This window comes from Zingiber officinale, chromosome 4B (genome assembly GCF_018446385.1).
Source record: "Zingiber officinale cultivar Zhangliang chromosome 4B, Zo_v1.1, whole genome shotgun sequence".
NCBI classification, from domain to species: Eukaryota; Viridiplantae; Streptophyta; class Magnoliopsida; order Zingiberales; family Zingiberaceae; genus Zingiber; species Zingiber officinale.
In genome coordinates, this window is record NC_055993.1 from 99681894 (window position 1) to 99696109 (window position 14216).

The 14216-nt window shown below is 41.1% G+C and overlaps 2 protein-coding genes and 1 pseudogene across 3 annotated transcripts; 2 read left to right on the forward strand and 1 right to left on the reverse strand.

Annotated features, from left to right (window-relative positions):
- Positions 1–4341, forward strand: part of LOC121978451 — a 56704-nt pseudogene extending 52363 nt beyond the window's left edge.
- Positions 4342–5913: 1572 nt separating this feature from the next.
- LOC121975704 lies at positions 5914–7408 on the forward strand. The gene is made up of 3 exons (XM_042527522.1): positions 5914–6063; positions 6151–6648; positions 6738–7408. The coding sequence occupies exons 1-3, from the start codon at positions 5979–5981 to the stop codon at positions 7259–7261; spliced, it is 1107 nt and encodes a 368-aa protein (XP_042383456.1). The 5' UTR covers positions 5914–5978; the 3' UTR covers positions 7262–7408.
- A 92-nt stretch (positions 7409–7500) lies between these two features.
- On the reverse strand, positions 7501–11671 carry LOC121975703 (filament-like plant protein 7). 2 transcript variants are annotated; one of them, XM_042527520.1, is made up of 6 exons: positions 11282–11671; positions 10999–11067; positions 10555–10687; positions 8317–10477; positions 8173–8236; positions 7501–8011 (listed from the first exon to the last, which is right to left on the reverse strand). In XM_042527520.1, the coding sequence occupies exons 2-6, from the start codon at positions 11050–11052 to the stop codon at positions 7616–7618; spliced, it is 2808 nt and encodes a 935-aa protein (XP_042383454.1). In that variant the 5' UTR covers positions 11053–11067; positions 11282–11671; the 3' UTR covers positions 7501–7615. The 2 variants fall into 2 exon arrangements, with proteins under 2 accessions (XP_042383454.1, XP_042383455.1); XM_042527521.1 differs by lacking the exon at positions 11282–11671 and having other exon boundaries at positions 10555–10721.
- Between the last annotated feature and the right edge of the window lie 2545 nt (positions 11672–14216).

Genomic DNA, 14216 nt, shown 5'->3' on the forward strand with positions numbered 1-14216 from the left:
CTCTCCTCTTATTTAAGGAATGCTTTGGGGCTTGAAGAAGGTTATTGGTGCTAATTGTAAACCTTCTTAGTCTTGCCCAAAGCTTCCAAGTTCAATTCTCTTCCTCTCAATCTAAACTCTATCTTGTAAAGAGGAAGAGATCATTTTGTGAGAGGTTTGCTCCACCGAGAAGGAGAAGCTTTAGCCGGAGATTGCCGGGGACTGATCCACCGAAAGATCAAGGGCTTGTCCACCTCAAGGACACGTCGTGGAGTAGGAGCATCATCTCCGAACCACGTTACATCGAGTGTGTTAGCGTTTGTATTCTTATTTGTTTCTAATTGCTTTAGTTTTTGTATTTCCGCTACGCACTAACCTTTTGTAGAGAAGAAATCGATTTGGGGGTGGCCTAGCTATCCAACTCCCCTTCAAGCCGGCCACCGATCCTCCTACAAGAAGTGTAGTAGTCTCGACCTTTTCGTTTGAGGCGAATCGGTCCTCTAATTCCTTAAGGAAGATTTTAGCATCCTCCTTCTCAGTTATCGAACCCCTTAGAGATTCCGGAATTGACATTCTCATGATCATTAGACTCGCTCCCACTTGCCAAAGTTCACCTTTTGATCTGCAGTTGAATCATCAGTCAAAGGTACAGGGCGATCATATCTAAAGGCATAGTCCAGATCCATGTAACCCAATAAAATCGTAATATGTTCTTTCCATGGTCCAAAATTTGTGCCAATAAGCACGGTAATGTTGTTCAGATTAGCAGACATTGAGAACACTACATAAGCAAATGCAAAGAACATAGCTCAATTTAGTAAACATGTATCTAGTGCAATAACAAAAGCAACAAATAAAATATGCATTTGTATGGGCATACATAGAGATATCTAGTGCAACATTACATTAAGTTTTTGGACTAAATTATAACTTGCTATTGGTACTCTCTAAATAACTAATGATCACCTTCATTTGCCACATAACTCGCCTTCCTTTGGATCGATGCATCATGTGCATGATTCTTTATTCATGAGCTTCTTTATTTAGCTTATGTTTTCTAGCCACTTACAATACTTCCAATTGGTCACACAATGCCCATTCCTTTGGGCCGACACATCATGCGCATGATCAAGAAGTTTAACTTCATTTGTGAGCTTCCATAAACATATATCCGGCATAAGAATGATTTTCCTTTGGGCCAATCACCATTAGCATGGACATACATCCCTCTACACCAATACTCCTAGCCTCCTCAATAATTCTCGCTTTGGCGATATTATTGATTCGTCTAGGTAGCAAGAGCGAAAAAGAATCCAAGAAGAAATTGCTAAAAACTGAGCTAAATTCAGTTATCAATTGATTGGTATTAGATATTAATTGATGGGCATCCTTTTAATCGATCAAGAATGGATGTGAATCGATTCACACTGTGCCAATCGATTGATCAATCGATTGAACATACATGAATCGATCCACTAATTGATTCAGAAAACTTTTGTTTGCTTGTTCATCCACCCCAATCGATCAACTGATCCATTGACTAACGCTAATCAATTAGCTGATCAATCCAGAGACCTTCTGTAGATAACCCAGCGAACTCCAATCGATTGGTTGATCGATTGGTGAATTCCAATCGATTAGCTGATCAATCCAGAAGCTTTCTGTTGACTTCTCCCAATTTCGATCAATTCGCCGATCGATTAATAACCCCAATCGATCAGTCGATCAATCCAGGAGCTTTCTATTCGATTCCTTCAACTTTCAATCGATTGATTGATCGATTGGTGACCTCAATCGATCAGCCGATCGATCCAGAAGGATTCAGAGCCGTTCTATTCGCGAACTTTAGCATCCCAATCGATTCAACCTTACACCAATTGATTGGTAAGGACCAATCGATCAAGCGATCAATTCAGGTTACTTCTGTTCGCGAATTCGCAACTCTCAATCGATTGGGAACCTTCCCAATCGATTGATATTAGAAAACGTCCATTTCTAAAACGTGATTTTCTGCCCTAAAAATGCGCCGCCAATCTCGTTCTTCGCGGATAATGCGAAAAACTCGATTCAAGGGTTAAATCCTAATCTATCCATGCTACATTCCACGAATATACATCAATTTCGCTCATCAAATACAGAAATTGATGTATTTGTGCAAAATAAACACTGAAAACCAATCCTTACGCCTTAAAAACTGACAATAAGCAATCCTGAAGCTCTGATACCAATTGATAGACTTGCAATATATCAATGAACAACCTAAAGGATGTATTTCTTCCCAAGGATCTAGCTATCATCAGTTCCAAAGTATAAGACAATGAAGCAACAACTCTTTAAACGACTGACCTGATTCCATCGCAAAGGTTAGTGCTTCTTACTTGTCGTTGTAGTATCCCGCGAGCGCAGCAAACACCTTCTACAGGATTGAGCCGACAAGCACGTTCCTTCTCAAATGGGGGAGAAGAAGCCAGAAGAGGAAGAGCTAGGTTCAGCATGCCCTAATGAACCTTATCTCTTCCCTTTTATACTTGACCCAACCTATGGGGACTATCCACCATAAAAGTCCATCCATCATTAACAACCCATCAATATTAATGAATCGGGTTATTAGATCTACACATTAAATCCACATCCATTTAATCCAAACCTTCTTTATATGCATGAAGCATTAAATCACTAACTTTATTGACAATTAGTTATGTATGTATTAATCAAGTGTGAGCCCAACTTTATAGAGATTAAGTCCATCCATGTGGACTCAATTGGATCTAGTCCACCCATGTGGACTTAATCCTACCCATCTTGGATGCGTGCAGTGAAGAAGTCTTCTAATATGGTGGCTCGCTGATTTGTTGCTCTGGTAAAACTTCTAGCCACTGTGTCTTTCATTGTCCATTTCTTTCTTTTCAGATTTTGTTGACTTACAGAACTTGGTCAAACAGCATGGAAGGAAGGAAGTAAACATCGAGTTGAAGAAAGAGACTGAGTTCTTTGGTGACATTGTAATTATGCCTTTTCTCGATAGTTATGATCTTGTCGTTCTCAAGACTGTTGCCATATGCGAATTTGGGTTTGTATTGACTATATTCTGTCATATTCTGAATTTGTTGCTCCACATCCTAGATGATTATAATTCCAATGTTTTTTAGGTGTTCTCTCCGCTTCCTTTATGCTATAGCTTCGAATTGTCTCTGCTCACTATATAATGAAATGCAATGATGATACCTTTGTTAGAATTGACTCGGTGATGAACAAGTCAAGAAAGTTCCCAGTGAGAAAAGCTTGTATATTGGTAACATAAGCTACCACCACAAGCCTTTACGAGAAGGGAAATGGGCAGTTACATATGAGGTAAATTCAAATTACAGACATGTTGGATGTTTTAATAATCTTTAGCATTTCCCAATCTATTGGATCGGAGAAACTTCATTGTTATACTGATTGTATGAGCATAAATTGGCTGAGCAGATGAGATCCATTGGGTCGTGAAATGTCCTACACCTCTCTTGTATTCACATTCTATTCTTATTTTCTCCACCTATCGCTTCCAAGAATTTGACTTTGCTTTTAACTTCTGTTTAGTGGTTTTGAGTCTTATTGTGAATTTCCAGATCAGATTAACAGGATTAAGAAAGTATTTTCTCCTTTGGTCATTCAAGCATCCACTAATGATAGAATGAATGGTTTAATATATATGGACAACAGGAAGAAAAACACTTATTTTTGATCAATCAAAGATACTATCTAACTAGTTGAAATGTCAATATCAAGTGAACAGACTTTTATGAGTATGATCCTTCCATTGCAGGAATGGCCTGAAGAGGACTATCCACCATATGCTAATGGTCCTGGATACGTTGCTCTTTTTATCATATCTAATTTTGAGAAACATAAACTGAGGGTAAGCATATTATATTTCTTATTAAGGTAACATTTATATTGCTTATGATCCTTCAGTGACCAGGATGGTTACCTTTGTTGCTCTTTTCTCCCTTGAAGATTTTTTTTTTTTGCCTTCCCATTTATACTATTAAAGTAAGCATAACAGATGAAGGACAAATGGTTTTTCAATATGATGCTTGGTTTCTTATTTGGTGCAGTTGAAGTTTTGCCAGTTTGGATGCATCAATGATTACTACACTGCGCATTACCAGTCCCCGAGACAAATGACCTGCTTGTGGGACAAATTGCAAGCAGGAAAGCCTCAATGCTGTAACATGAGATGAGATCGAGATGCATTGATACAAAATAGTTTGTCAGTGGTTTGATTCAACTTCAACAAGCCCACCGGCTGTTTTGATACTGCTTAAGCATTCATTCATTGTTTCTTTTGTTTTTGTGTTGGCAATTAAAGGCTAGTCATATGGTAGAATCAACACTGCATCATCTACATTACAATACCTGATGAAGTTGCTGCGTCTTTAGAAACCGATAAGGTCAAGATCCTATGACTTCTTCCCTCAGTTTTTGTAGTTTAATCTTGGAGTTACCGGATAGAATGCCACGACATAGAATCAACATCTTGTTCTATATGGTTGAACTTGCATCATGTTTTGATTACCTTTGGTAATTGCCACCTTGTACCTATAGTTGCTAATGTAATCCTTAACATCTTGCTGAAGATCCTAATACTGTGAATAACTAACCACTTTGGATTTGTTCGACCGAGAGGCTAGTTTAATTTCTCATAGTCGTAAGTTGTTGATTGTTAACTAAAGTTTTCCGCATATTCGCCTTATGGTTGGCCATAAATTACAATACTTGCTGCAAGTTGGACCAGTGTTGGATGGTCATATGTTAAGAATATTTATCTTCGAATTTTTAGTTCCAACATGTTGTCAAACTTGGTCAATCTAGTTGATGCTTGATGAACCTGCGGACTACGAATCAATATGATTCACTTGTTCTTCTCATGACATCTTTTATGTATTGTATTTAGATTTGAGATGTTTGTATCAAACTCATCTTGTGGTTTCAGAATGTAATAGATATCTATGTGATCAAGTGGTTGTAGATTTCAGATAGCATATCGACAGTTGATTATTTCATAGATATAATCTTTTGATTATGAAGTAATCGATGATGAGGTATTGCCATGAAAATTCCTTGACATTTGTGATGATATTGTGGACATGTTATTATAAATGCTATAATTACTTAACCTCCATGTTAGTTATTTAAATGCTAAAAACACATTATAATGGATATTTTGTTTAATAATGTGGATAAACAGTATTCCTCTCCATCCTTAAAATCAAACTCACGCATAGATAGATCAAAAATTCAAATGCAGAAAAAAATGAAAATTGTTCTGAAACTCAAGGTGCCTGTTGTTCCTTTACTTACTATAATAAATCAGGTATTAATTATGCAATTAAATTAATAACTTTGTGCTGTAATAGTTAGGTATGGGCACGTCAAAAAGGGTGTTTTATTAGCCTCTTCAAGAATCATCATCAATGTTTGTTGGTTCATGCGTATTTGAGATCTGAAGTTTCTTGAGCACGGATTATACTTTGAGCAAGATCAAGGAGGTCAGATCTCTCTACCTGCCTCGTAGGCCCCTAACAAAATCATCAGCCATTACCATTTTTGAAAAGTGATCACCGCCAGGAATTACAATAATCTTCTTCCTTCATCTTGGAACTCATAAACTCTACCTTAAGATAGTTTCTGCAGGAATCAAGGTTTGGTCGCTTGATAAATGCGCCTGCCATCCTTTCGAGGAAGGAGGCGAGGCCTCTTTTACTGACGACGCGACCTGTGCGGCCCCGACAGAATTCTGCGCCACGAACGTGATTCCTGCAAATCCCATTTCTGGTGCACCTCCACGTCAAGGATCCGATGCGGTCCTGCTTCTCGCCTCCAATCACGCCGCGTGCGCGGTTGTCGTGTAGTGAACGCCTGTGGAGTTAGAGTTGTTCTTGAGGTGCACTTGAAGCTTGATTTCTGCAATAAATGAGGCTCTACGTCGTCGCACTTTGTTTGAGCTGGCGAAGATGGGTGGTGGTGTTCGGCTCTGGTTGGCTCTGTGTCTTGTTGTTTTGTGCTTGAGCGATCTTGCGGGAGCTGGAGATGTCGATGGTGATTGATTGATGAGTTTTGAGTTGTTTTTGAAGTGTATTTGTTGTTAAAAATCGTTAAGTTGGGCCGGTTGTGAATGATTTGCAGGGTTGCTTGCCAATGGCAACTTCGAGATCAGTCCGAGGAAGGAGAAGCTCAACAAGACGCTCATCGTCGGGAAGCACTCGCTGCCGAGCTGGACGATTCACGGGCTGGTGGAGTACGTCTCCGGCGGGCCGCAGCCTGGGGGAATGTACTTCGCGGTGGCGCACGGCGTCCACGCCGTCCGCCTCGGCAACGACGCTTCGATTTCGCAGAACGTGACGGTGACGCCCGGCTCTCTGTACGCGCTCACGTTCAGCGCGACGAGGACGTGCGCGCAGGACGAGGTGCTGCGGGTCCGCGTGCCACCGCTCTCCGGCGACCTCCCGATCCAGACGCTGTACAGCAGCACCGGAGCCGATACCTACGCGTGGGGGTTCCGGCCCACGACCGCGGTGGTGCTGGTCATCTTCCACAACACCGGCGTGCAGGAAGACCCGGCGTGCGGCCCGCTGCTGGACGCGGTGGCGATCAAGGAGCTGTTCCCTCCCATGCCGACGAGAGGTTAAAGATCAACTTTTTCTTCTCTTTTTTACTGAATCAAAATGCGCTTTTGATTGTAAACAATGGATCAAATCTTGTTTAATTCGCAGACAATCTCGTCAAGAACGGAGGCTACGAAGAAGGGCCTCACGTCTTCAAGAACTCCACCTCCGGCGTCCTCCTCCCTCCCAAGCAGCAAGACGCCACCTCCCCTCTCCCCGGCTGGATCATCGAATCACTGAAGGCCGTCCGCTTCATCGACGCCGTCCACTACTCCGTCCCTGCCGGCAACTTCGCCGTTGAGCTGGTCGCCGGGAGAGAAAGCGCGATCGCGCAGGTGATCAGGACCGTGGCCGGCCGCTCATACAACCTCAGCTTCGCGGTGGGCGACGCCAAGAACGGGTGCCACGGGTCGATGATGGTGGAGGCCTTCGCCGGCAACGCGACGGCGAAGGTGCTGTTCCAGTCACAGGCGAAGGGCGGGTTTACGACGGCGAACTTAAAGTTCACGGCGAGGGAGAACCGGACAAGGATAACATTCTACAGCTCGTATTACCACACGAGTGTCAGCGATCCGGGGGCACTCTGCGGGCCGGTTCTGGATCTGATCAGAGTTATTCCGGTGAAAGCTTGAGGCTTGGGGATATCTGAAGGATCAAAGTTTAGATTTTGATATGATCGTGTTTGATTCCGGTAGATTTGTTTGTACGATCAAGTTTAAGAGTAGTTGTACTAAGAACGAGTAGTTGGTAGAAATGCAAAGCGTGTGCCTTTTTGCTCAGTCTTCAAAGACAACAAATAGATGATTAAAGGCGGGATATTTAGTATCTGTAGAACCCAATCAACAATTTAACACCCAGAGAAAGCAACAACTGAAAATTTACATACAAAGAAGATATCTTTAAGTTGGAAGCGTAAACCTCAACCATTCTTGTCTCTTTCTTACAAAATATACTTGCTTGTTGATTAATGGAAGGATTCAAAGCTGCTATTGAGCACCCACTGGAAGTTCAAGCCTTGTGCTGCCCTTTCGTCTCCTTTGCATCAGAATCTTTCTCAGCAAACTTGCTCCTGCGTCTTGTTTCTTGGCCACTATCATAAGCTTTCTTTCATCAGGATCCCCTTTGTGTTTGTCAGAAAGATTCTCTGGTGACATATGAACTTCATCGCTCACTGATGGATCGCAGGACTCTGAATGACCCTCTTTGCTCATATGGTCGATTAACTGCAGGCGATGATTGTTGGACTTGGGAGTAGTAGTTGATACATTGCTGAACAAAGGGCCATCTTCTGCTGATGCCAGTGCTTTCAACTGCTTCCCAAGATTTAGGATGGTTTCCTGGCAAGCAGCAAGTTTTTCTGTAGCTGCAATTATATCACATTCCTGCAAGATTGAAGATTTAAACGGCCTTAAGATGTGGGGGGTTGAAGTTAAACTAAGATGTCTGATACGCCATGATCAAGTTTGCATGGTGAATTAACAATTTTACTAGTAAAATTAGGTTGTGATTTTTCGATTTCAACAAGTAATGTAACAGAGCTTACCGTCGGAATTTGCTGCTTATCTTCGGGGCGCATGATATACTTCGGAGTTTCTTCAGATGAAGCTCTGTGTCACACATAAATACTGATATCATAGGAACTTCTAAGATTAAAGGTGAAACACAACATGAAAACTGTAATTTGCACCTTTCTAACTCTAGCTGTAGTTCAAGACAAGTTTCCTCCAGTTCTTCACAGCAGTTGCTTCTCTGTGCAAGTTGGATTTCAAGGGATGTAAACTTTTGAAGAGCTTGATTCAATTCAGCCCTTGCAAGTGTTAACTGAGTCGCAAGGTCTTCATTAATCGATATTTGATTTGCAATCTGTTCTTCAATCTGCTCCTTGGCTTCCTTAAAATTTTCAATTTCTTTCTGTAGATTGGAAATGCTTGCTTCTGATTCCTGGAGTTGAGCTTTCAATGCTTCATTATTGGCGCCGGATGTTTTTAGCATGTCCTCTAAATCTTCCCTTTTAGACTTGATGCTAACAATCTCGGAGTTTAGTCGAACATTTTCATCCTTCAGCTTGGATTCCATATCTTCCATTCTGAACAAGATGTGTAGAGCATTTGATACCGATACAGATTTAAGCACATGTTCACTGCCTAGTTCATCTGCAACCATATGTTTCCTAATAGTCGCTTTCATGTCTGAAACATCTTGAATTGAAAAAGAATGACTTATGATCACGTCCAGTGTTGAGGAAACCTCATCTATCAACTTTTGAAGATCAATCTTATCAGTCAACAGATCCTTGCATGCTGCTATCAAATTCTGCAAAACAGTAGTGAGATCAGAGATTTCCCACAGAAATGTTCGAGCTAAATATTCATTTCCTGATGATAAGCTTTGACCAGTTTTGCTCTCCCTACATTTCTGAATCATCCCTTCAACTAGTTCAACAAGCTTGCAAACTGGTTTCTCCAAGTCAGACCGTGAGTCTGTGGTGATGCCTTCATCGAAGAAATCTGACAAAGTGCATTTGGTTTGCATAACTTTCTCGCTGTAGGATTTCGCGACAATGGAGGAATCCCAATTGCCGAGAGCACTTTGAACATCTTCAAGTATGGAGCAGAAGCTTTTTTGCATGATATGATGCTTTTGTATGATAACCCTCAGAATGTCCTGAAGCCAAATAGGATAGTTCTCGAGTGACAAGTACTTGAACTGTTTCCCCTCATTTGCCTCATTGCAACTCGATACTACTTCCATGAGTGGAACAAGATCCCGGCAATTTGCTTCTGATTCTTTAATGGTGACACATGAATTGCTATCAGCAATGGCACTGAGTGAAGTATCAAAATGTTTATCCACAGTAATGATTGCCAATTTCTCCATCTCAACAAAATCATCCATCAAGCTTAAATCTGATACCGCAACACTTTTGCATGATGGCGCAGTTGGTTTCCCACTCTTGAAGTGCTCAAGCTCAGAGATCAGAGCAGAAGCCCATGACTCTGCGCGACTAAGATTATCTTCGTTTCCGCCTGCTTTTCCTTTAGATAAATCCTCAAGTTGGGTCTCCACTTGAGAGAGCTTGGATGCGGTACGTGCCAACATGATGCGTGATGCTTGAAGTTCATTGGTTTTCTTGGTCAGTGATTCTGTGAGAACCTTGTTTTCGTTTTCGATTGCATGGAGTCTCTTAGCAATGGAAGATCCATCCTTGGTCGATGAATCATAACCCAACACCTCGACTTCGTTTCTCATTTTAGCTAATGCTCCTGGGCCTGGCAAACGCTTGCGAACCATCACCCGCAACCGCTGGCACTCAGCTTCAAGCTTTGCAATCTTCTTGATGCTCTCTAGGTGCTGCCTGTGAGCAGCATCAGTTGATCGCCGATTGAAGTCCCGTTCCTCATTTCGAATCTCAAGCTCCTTCTGAAGAATACAGACCTCGTACTGAAGAGACGCATTGAGTTTCTCTGAAGCATCGAGTCTGGACATCACGTCGGTGAAGTTTTCTTCTAGCTTTGATTTAGCTTCATTCAATTCTGCGAGCGACTGTACTTTGGCCTCGAGAATCCTTTTCAGGTTTCCATTTTCAGCGACCAATTCAGAGAGCTTCTTGTCTGTCTCGACCAGCCTTTGTTCCAGCATGCGAGTCTTCTCCTGCTCTCTCGCTATTCTCAAGGAAGCGTTGTTAACTACGAGCTTCTGCTCTTCCTTAACACCACGCAGCTGTTGCATGCATTCTTGCAATTCTGTATCCCTTGCAACTAATCTTTCTTCTGCAGTTTTCTTCTGAAGCAAAACACCATCCAATTGTTGCTTTAAAGAAAGTGCTTGAGCTTCTGTTTTCTCCCATCCTGACAAGTAGACCGAGCACGGTTTATTCTCATGATACTGTAGTTTCAGTGTCCTGGGGGGAAAAAAAAAATCTGACCTGCAATTGCTTCCTCGGCTACTTTTGCTTGCTTTGCCAAAAGGTCATCTTTAGCAGTCGACTCGATGCGAGCCGATGTTACTTGTTCATTCAAGCTTTCTACAGATTTCTCCAACTCCAGGTTCTTCTCTTTCTGAGAGAAATCATAGACATTTACAGATTGACTCCTAACATAAGAAGGAAACATATGTTTCTATTCATAAGAGCTGAAAATTGTTTGACATGATCTGAAGTATATTTTAAAGAGAACGATCCAAATTTTTACAGTAAAAGAAGATAACAATCTCCTGAGTCTGATCAGTAATTCTTCATGTTAAAGAAAAATTGCAAATCATTACAAAAAAAGACAACAACAATCTATGAGTATGAACATTGCTTCTACCGATCATTAGTTGGGTTAAATGTGTAATAAGCAATCAAAAATAAAATTTTATTACTGATAACCTCAATGTTCTTCTCTGCAGACTTCCTCTTCCACAACCACGTCTTGTTCTCCATGATTCCTACAAATTCCTGAAACATAGATAGAGTTTTAGATCAAAAAAACGAGGCCACTGATAAACAGTGAAATTGAGGTATCCTTTTGTCTCTCCTGCAGTAATATTCCAAACAACTTCATCTAGACTACTTCATATCTAATTTATTTCAAAGTTCAACTCTTCAGAATAAATTTCCGCTTTCCTGAAGAAAAAAAAAGTAACATGCCCGAGCGAACTATCGAATGTACCTCGAGAAAAAGCTCTGTACTGAAGGAAGAAAACCTCAGTTCAAGCCAGAAACTCCATCCTCAGCACAATTTTTTTTTATGAGAGACAAGCGCAAAGACAAAAACGCCAACAGGAAGGAAGGAACAGGTAGAAGAGAGAGGAATTGAGATGATATGTGGCGATGAGATCACTAAATCTGCTCTTTTTATGGCTTCCAATTATTGTTTATGATGGGTTTTGCTTGTAGTATTGGGAGTGGGAGCTGGCGCTTGTACGCGAGCGTTGGTGCTTGGTGGGCGCGAGGAGAAAGAGCCAAAGCACGCGAATAGGAGAGCGTGGAAAGAAAAGAAAGGTGGGCGACGAAAGGAAAAGGTCGAAAAGGCGCGATTGAAAGCTTCCCCTCCGTCGGAAATGATCGCTTTTATGGCTTTCAGTGGAACTCGAGAAGAAGAGTAAAACAGGATCCAAGAACAAGTGTCGGCGGCCGCGGCCGCTGTCGGGTTCTCGATCCGCCGTCTCGGACAAGACACCAGACAGGCAACGAATACCTCTGCGTGCGCAATCAATCGATTCTCTCGCTGTCTTCTGTCCGCACGAGACGGCTGATGGAAATTATACAATAAATTTTCGTTGTTTAAATGTGGGACCGACGGTTTCCTCCAACTGCAGGGCAGGTATGTCTACGTATACGACAAAAAATGGGTGGCTACATTTTTTTTAAGCCGTATATATATATATATATATACGATTCTGACGGTTGCCTGCGGACGCCGTCCGCGACCTCACCGTTTCGATTTTATTTTATTGAATTTTATTTTTAACTTTCGGTTATTTTTACTTAGGGTTTGAAAATTGAGTTATAGTATTAAATATATTAAAAAAATATATATTTAAGGTCTGTATGATGCTAAGGACCTATTGTCAATCCTTTAGTTAAAATTTTATTGACAAAGTTAAAAAAAATTAAAAATAAAAAGTAAAAACTATACCAGTACGGATGGTGTCCGCATGTCACGTCCACAACATAAATATTTCGATATATATCTATAGTCCTAAAGATTTTACCATGTCCACCTCGTGCAAACCTCAAATATTTTTTTAGTTTTAAAATTTTTATGCTTAATATTATAACTCAACTCTTAATTCTAAAAAAAATTTCTTATTAACATAACCAAGCACTTAAAAAAAAATAATTTATTTTTTAAAAAAATACGCTTGGCACGGATGAGTTCGCAATATATCATTAGTGTGTATATATATATAGGGTTTTGTTATCCTAAGGACTTTATATCATATACCCCATGGAAACTTGAAAAAAAAATTATATAATTTTTTTTTACGCTTAATATTATAACTCAACCCTTAAATCCTAAAGGTAAAATCTTATCGGCATAACTGAAAGCTTAAAAAAAATAAAACAAAAAAAAAAGGAAATTGACTTAGTTGTGAATGAGTCGGTAGCAAACTTATCCGTAGGCCGTAGCAAACTTGTCCGCATCAATTGTTGGAGTTAGTCTTTAAAGAAACAGACACCAAATTGAAGCTGGTTTGTAAAAGTCAACACTAGCACGTTGGTGTTGGTCTTTAAAGACTAGCACGTTGGAGCTGGTACAAACCAGCACTACATTGAAGTTAGTTTTTGTTGGTCTTGTACAGTCGGCAAGAGAGAGTGATTTATCTGAAATTATAAAAATACCTTTTTAAAAAAAATTTGACTTAAGTTAGACAAGCACTTAATTAAATTAGAATGAAATAAAAAGAAAGTACGAGACGATCGGGTTTACATAAAGTATAGTGTGGAAATAAAAATACATAAAGTGTTGTCGAGTCTTGTTTTGGATGAAGAAGATCGGGACTTTATTTATAATTCACTGGTCGAAAAATAGTCCTTTCCTGATGTGGCAACTCTTGGTGCCTGGACTCAGTCCAAGTGCCCCTAGTGGTGCATCTCATCTGCTTACAACGGCTATGCAATAGTCCAAGGATGCAACTTTATCTTCGCCCAAGCGCTTGGACCCAGTCTGGGCGCCTGGAATGTTGTGGAAGTGGACATATGATGTCATCCGTAGCAACGACTCGTCGAGGTGCCCTTGCGGTGCAAGGGGTCCGAGCGCCCGGACCCACTCCGGGCACTTAGACTTGGTTCAGGCCCTAAACTAGGTCAACTTAGCGTTAACTTTGTCCGAATTGGACTCCAGTTACTTCGGTGATCCTCTAGCCATCCAGAGCTGAGCTCACCTGAGCCCAACTCCGGCCTTATCCTCGAGCAGCCTTCCACTCTTGCTTCTCGTCCATCGAAAGCGCCATGCACGTCCTTCTCGCTCCACTGGTGTACTCTTCCGCAGCTTCTCGTTCCTCGGATTCACAGAGCCCGTCGACTCAATTCCCGTGTCATCCTTTTTGTTTGCCGTATCTTCCACTCGACTTCTTGTGTTCCTAAGTTCTTGCACACTTAGATACAAACATCAAAACACAATAGGACTTAACTTGACTTGGTTGACCACATCAAAACCAACCCGAGGTACTTATAATTTCTACTAGAAACCAGCTCCAATGTGTGTTGGTGTTAGTGCTAGTCTTTAAAGCACGTTGGAGCGGGTCTTTAAAGACTGACTCCAACATTTGGTGCTAGTGAAAACCAGTATCATGTTGGAGTTGGTTTGTAGAAACTAGCTCTAACGTACTGATGCTGGTCTTTAAAGACTAGCATGTTAGAGCTGGTTTTTAAAGAACAACTCCACCTTGGTGCTGGTTTGTAAAAATCAGCACCACCTTACATGCATGAGAGAGAAGAGAGTTGCATGCAAATGAGAGAGAAATTTAAAAAAAATAATTTTGGTCGCATCAAATCGCACATGTCGAATGTCGCTCACATAAAGGTGTGCAGGGTATCATTCTTGTATAACTCAACCCCTAAACCCAAAGGTAAAATCTGATTGGAATAATTGAGAGCTT

What these genes read in the sequence shown, in the direction of transcription:
- LOC121975704 (XM_042527522.1), top strand. Translation starts at nt 5,979, where the DNA reads ATGGGTGGTGGTGTTCGGCTCTGGTTGGCTCTGTGTCTTGTTGTTTTG. An exon ending in GGGAGCTGGAGATGTCGATG is followed by an intron (nt 6,064 to 6,150) that starts GTGATTGATTGA and finishes AATGATTTGCAG; the next exon opens with GGTTGCTTGCCAATGGCAAC. An exon ending in CCCTCCCATGCCGACGAGAG is followed by an intron (nt 6,649 to 6,737) that starts GTTAAAGATCAA and finishes TTTAATTCGCAG; the next exon opens with ACAATCTCGTCAAGAACGGA.
- LOC121975703 (XM_042527520.1), bottom strand. Translation starts at nt 11,052, where the DNA reads ATGGAGAACAAGACGTGGTTGTGGAAGAGGAAGTCTGCAGAGAAGAAC. An exon ending in CTACAGCTAGAGTTAGAAAG is followed by an intron (nt 8,237 to 8,316) that starts GTGCAAATTACA and finishes TGTGTGACACAG; the next exon opens with AGCTTCATCTGAAGAAACTC. An exon ending in ATAAGCAGCAAATTCCGACG is followed by an intron (nt 8,012 to 8,172) that starts GTAAGCTCTGTT and finishes TCAATCTTGCAG; the next exon opens with GAATGTGATATAATTGCAGC.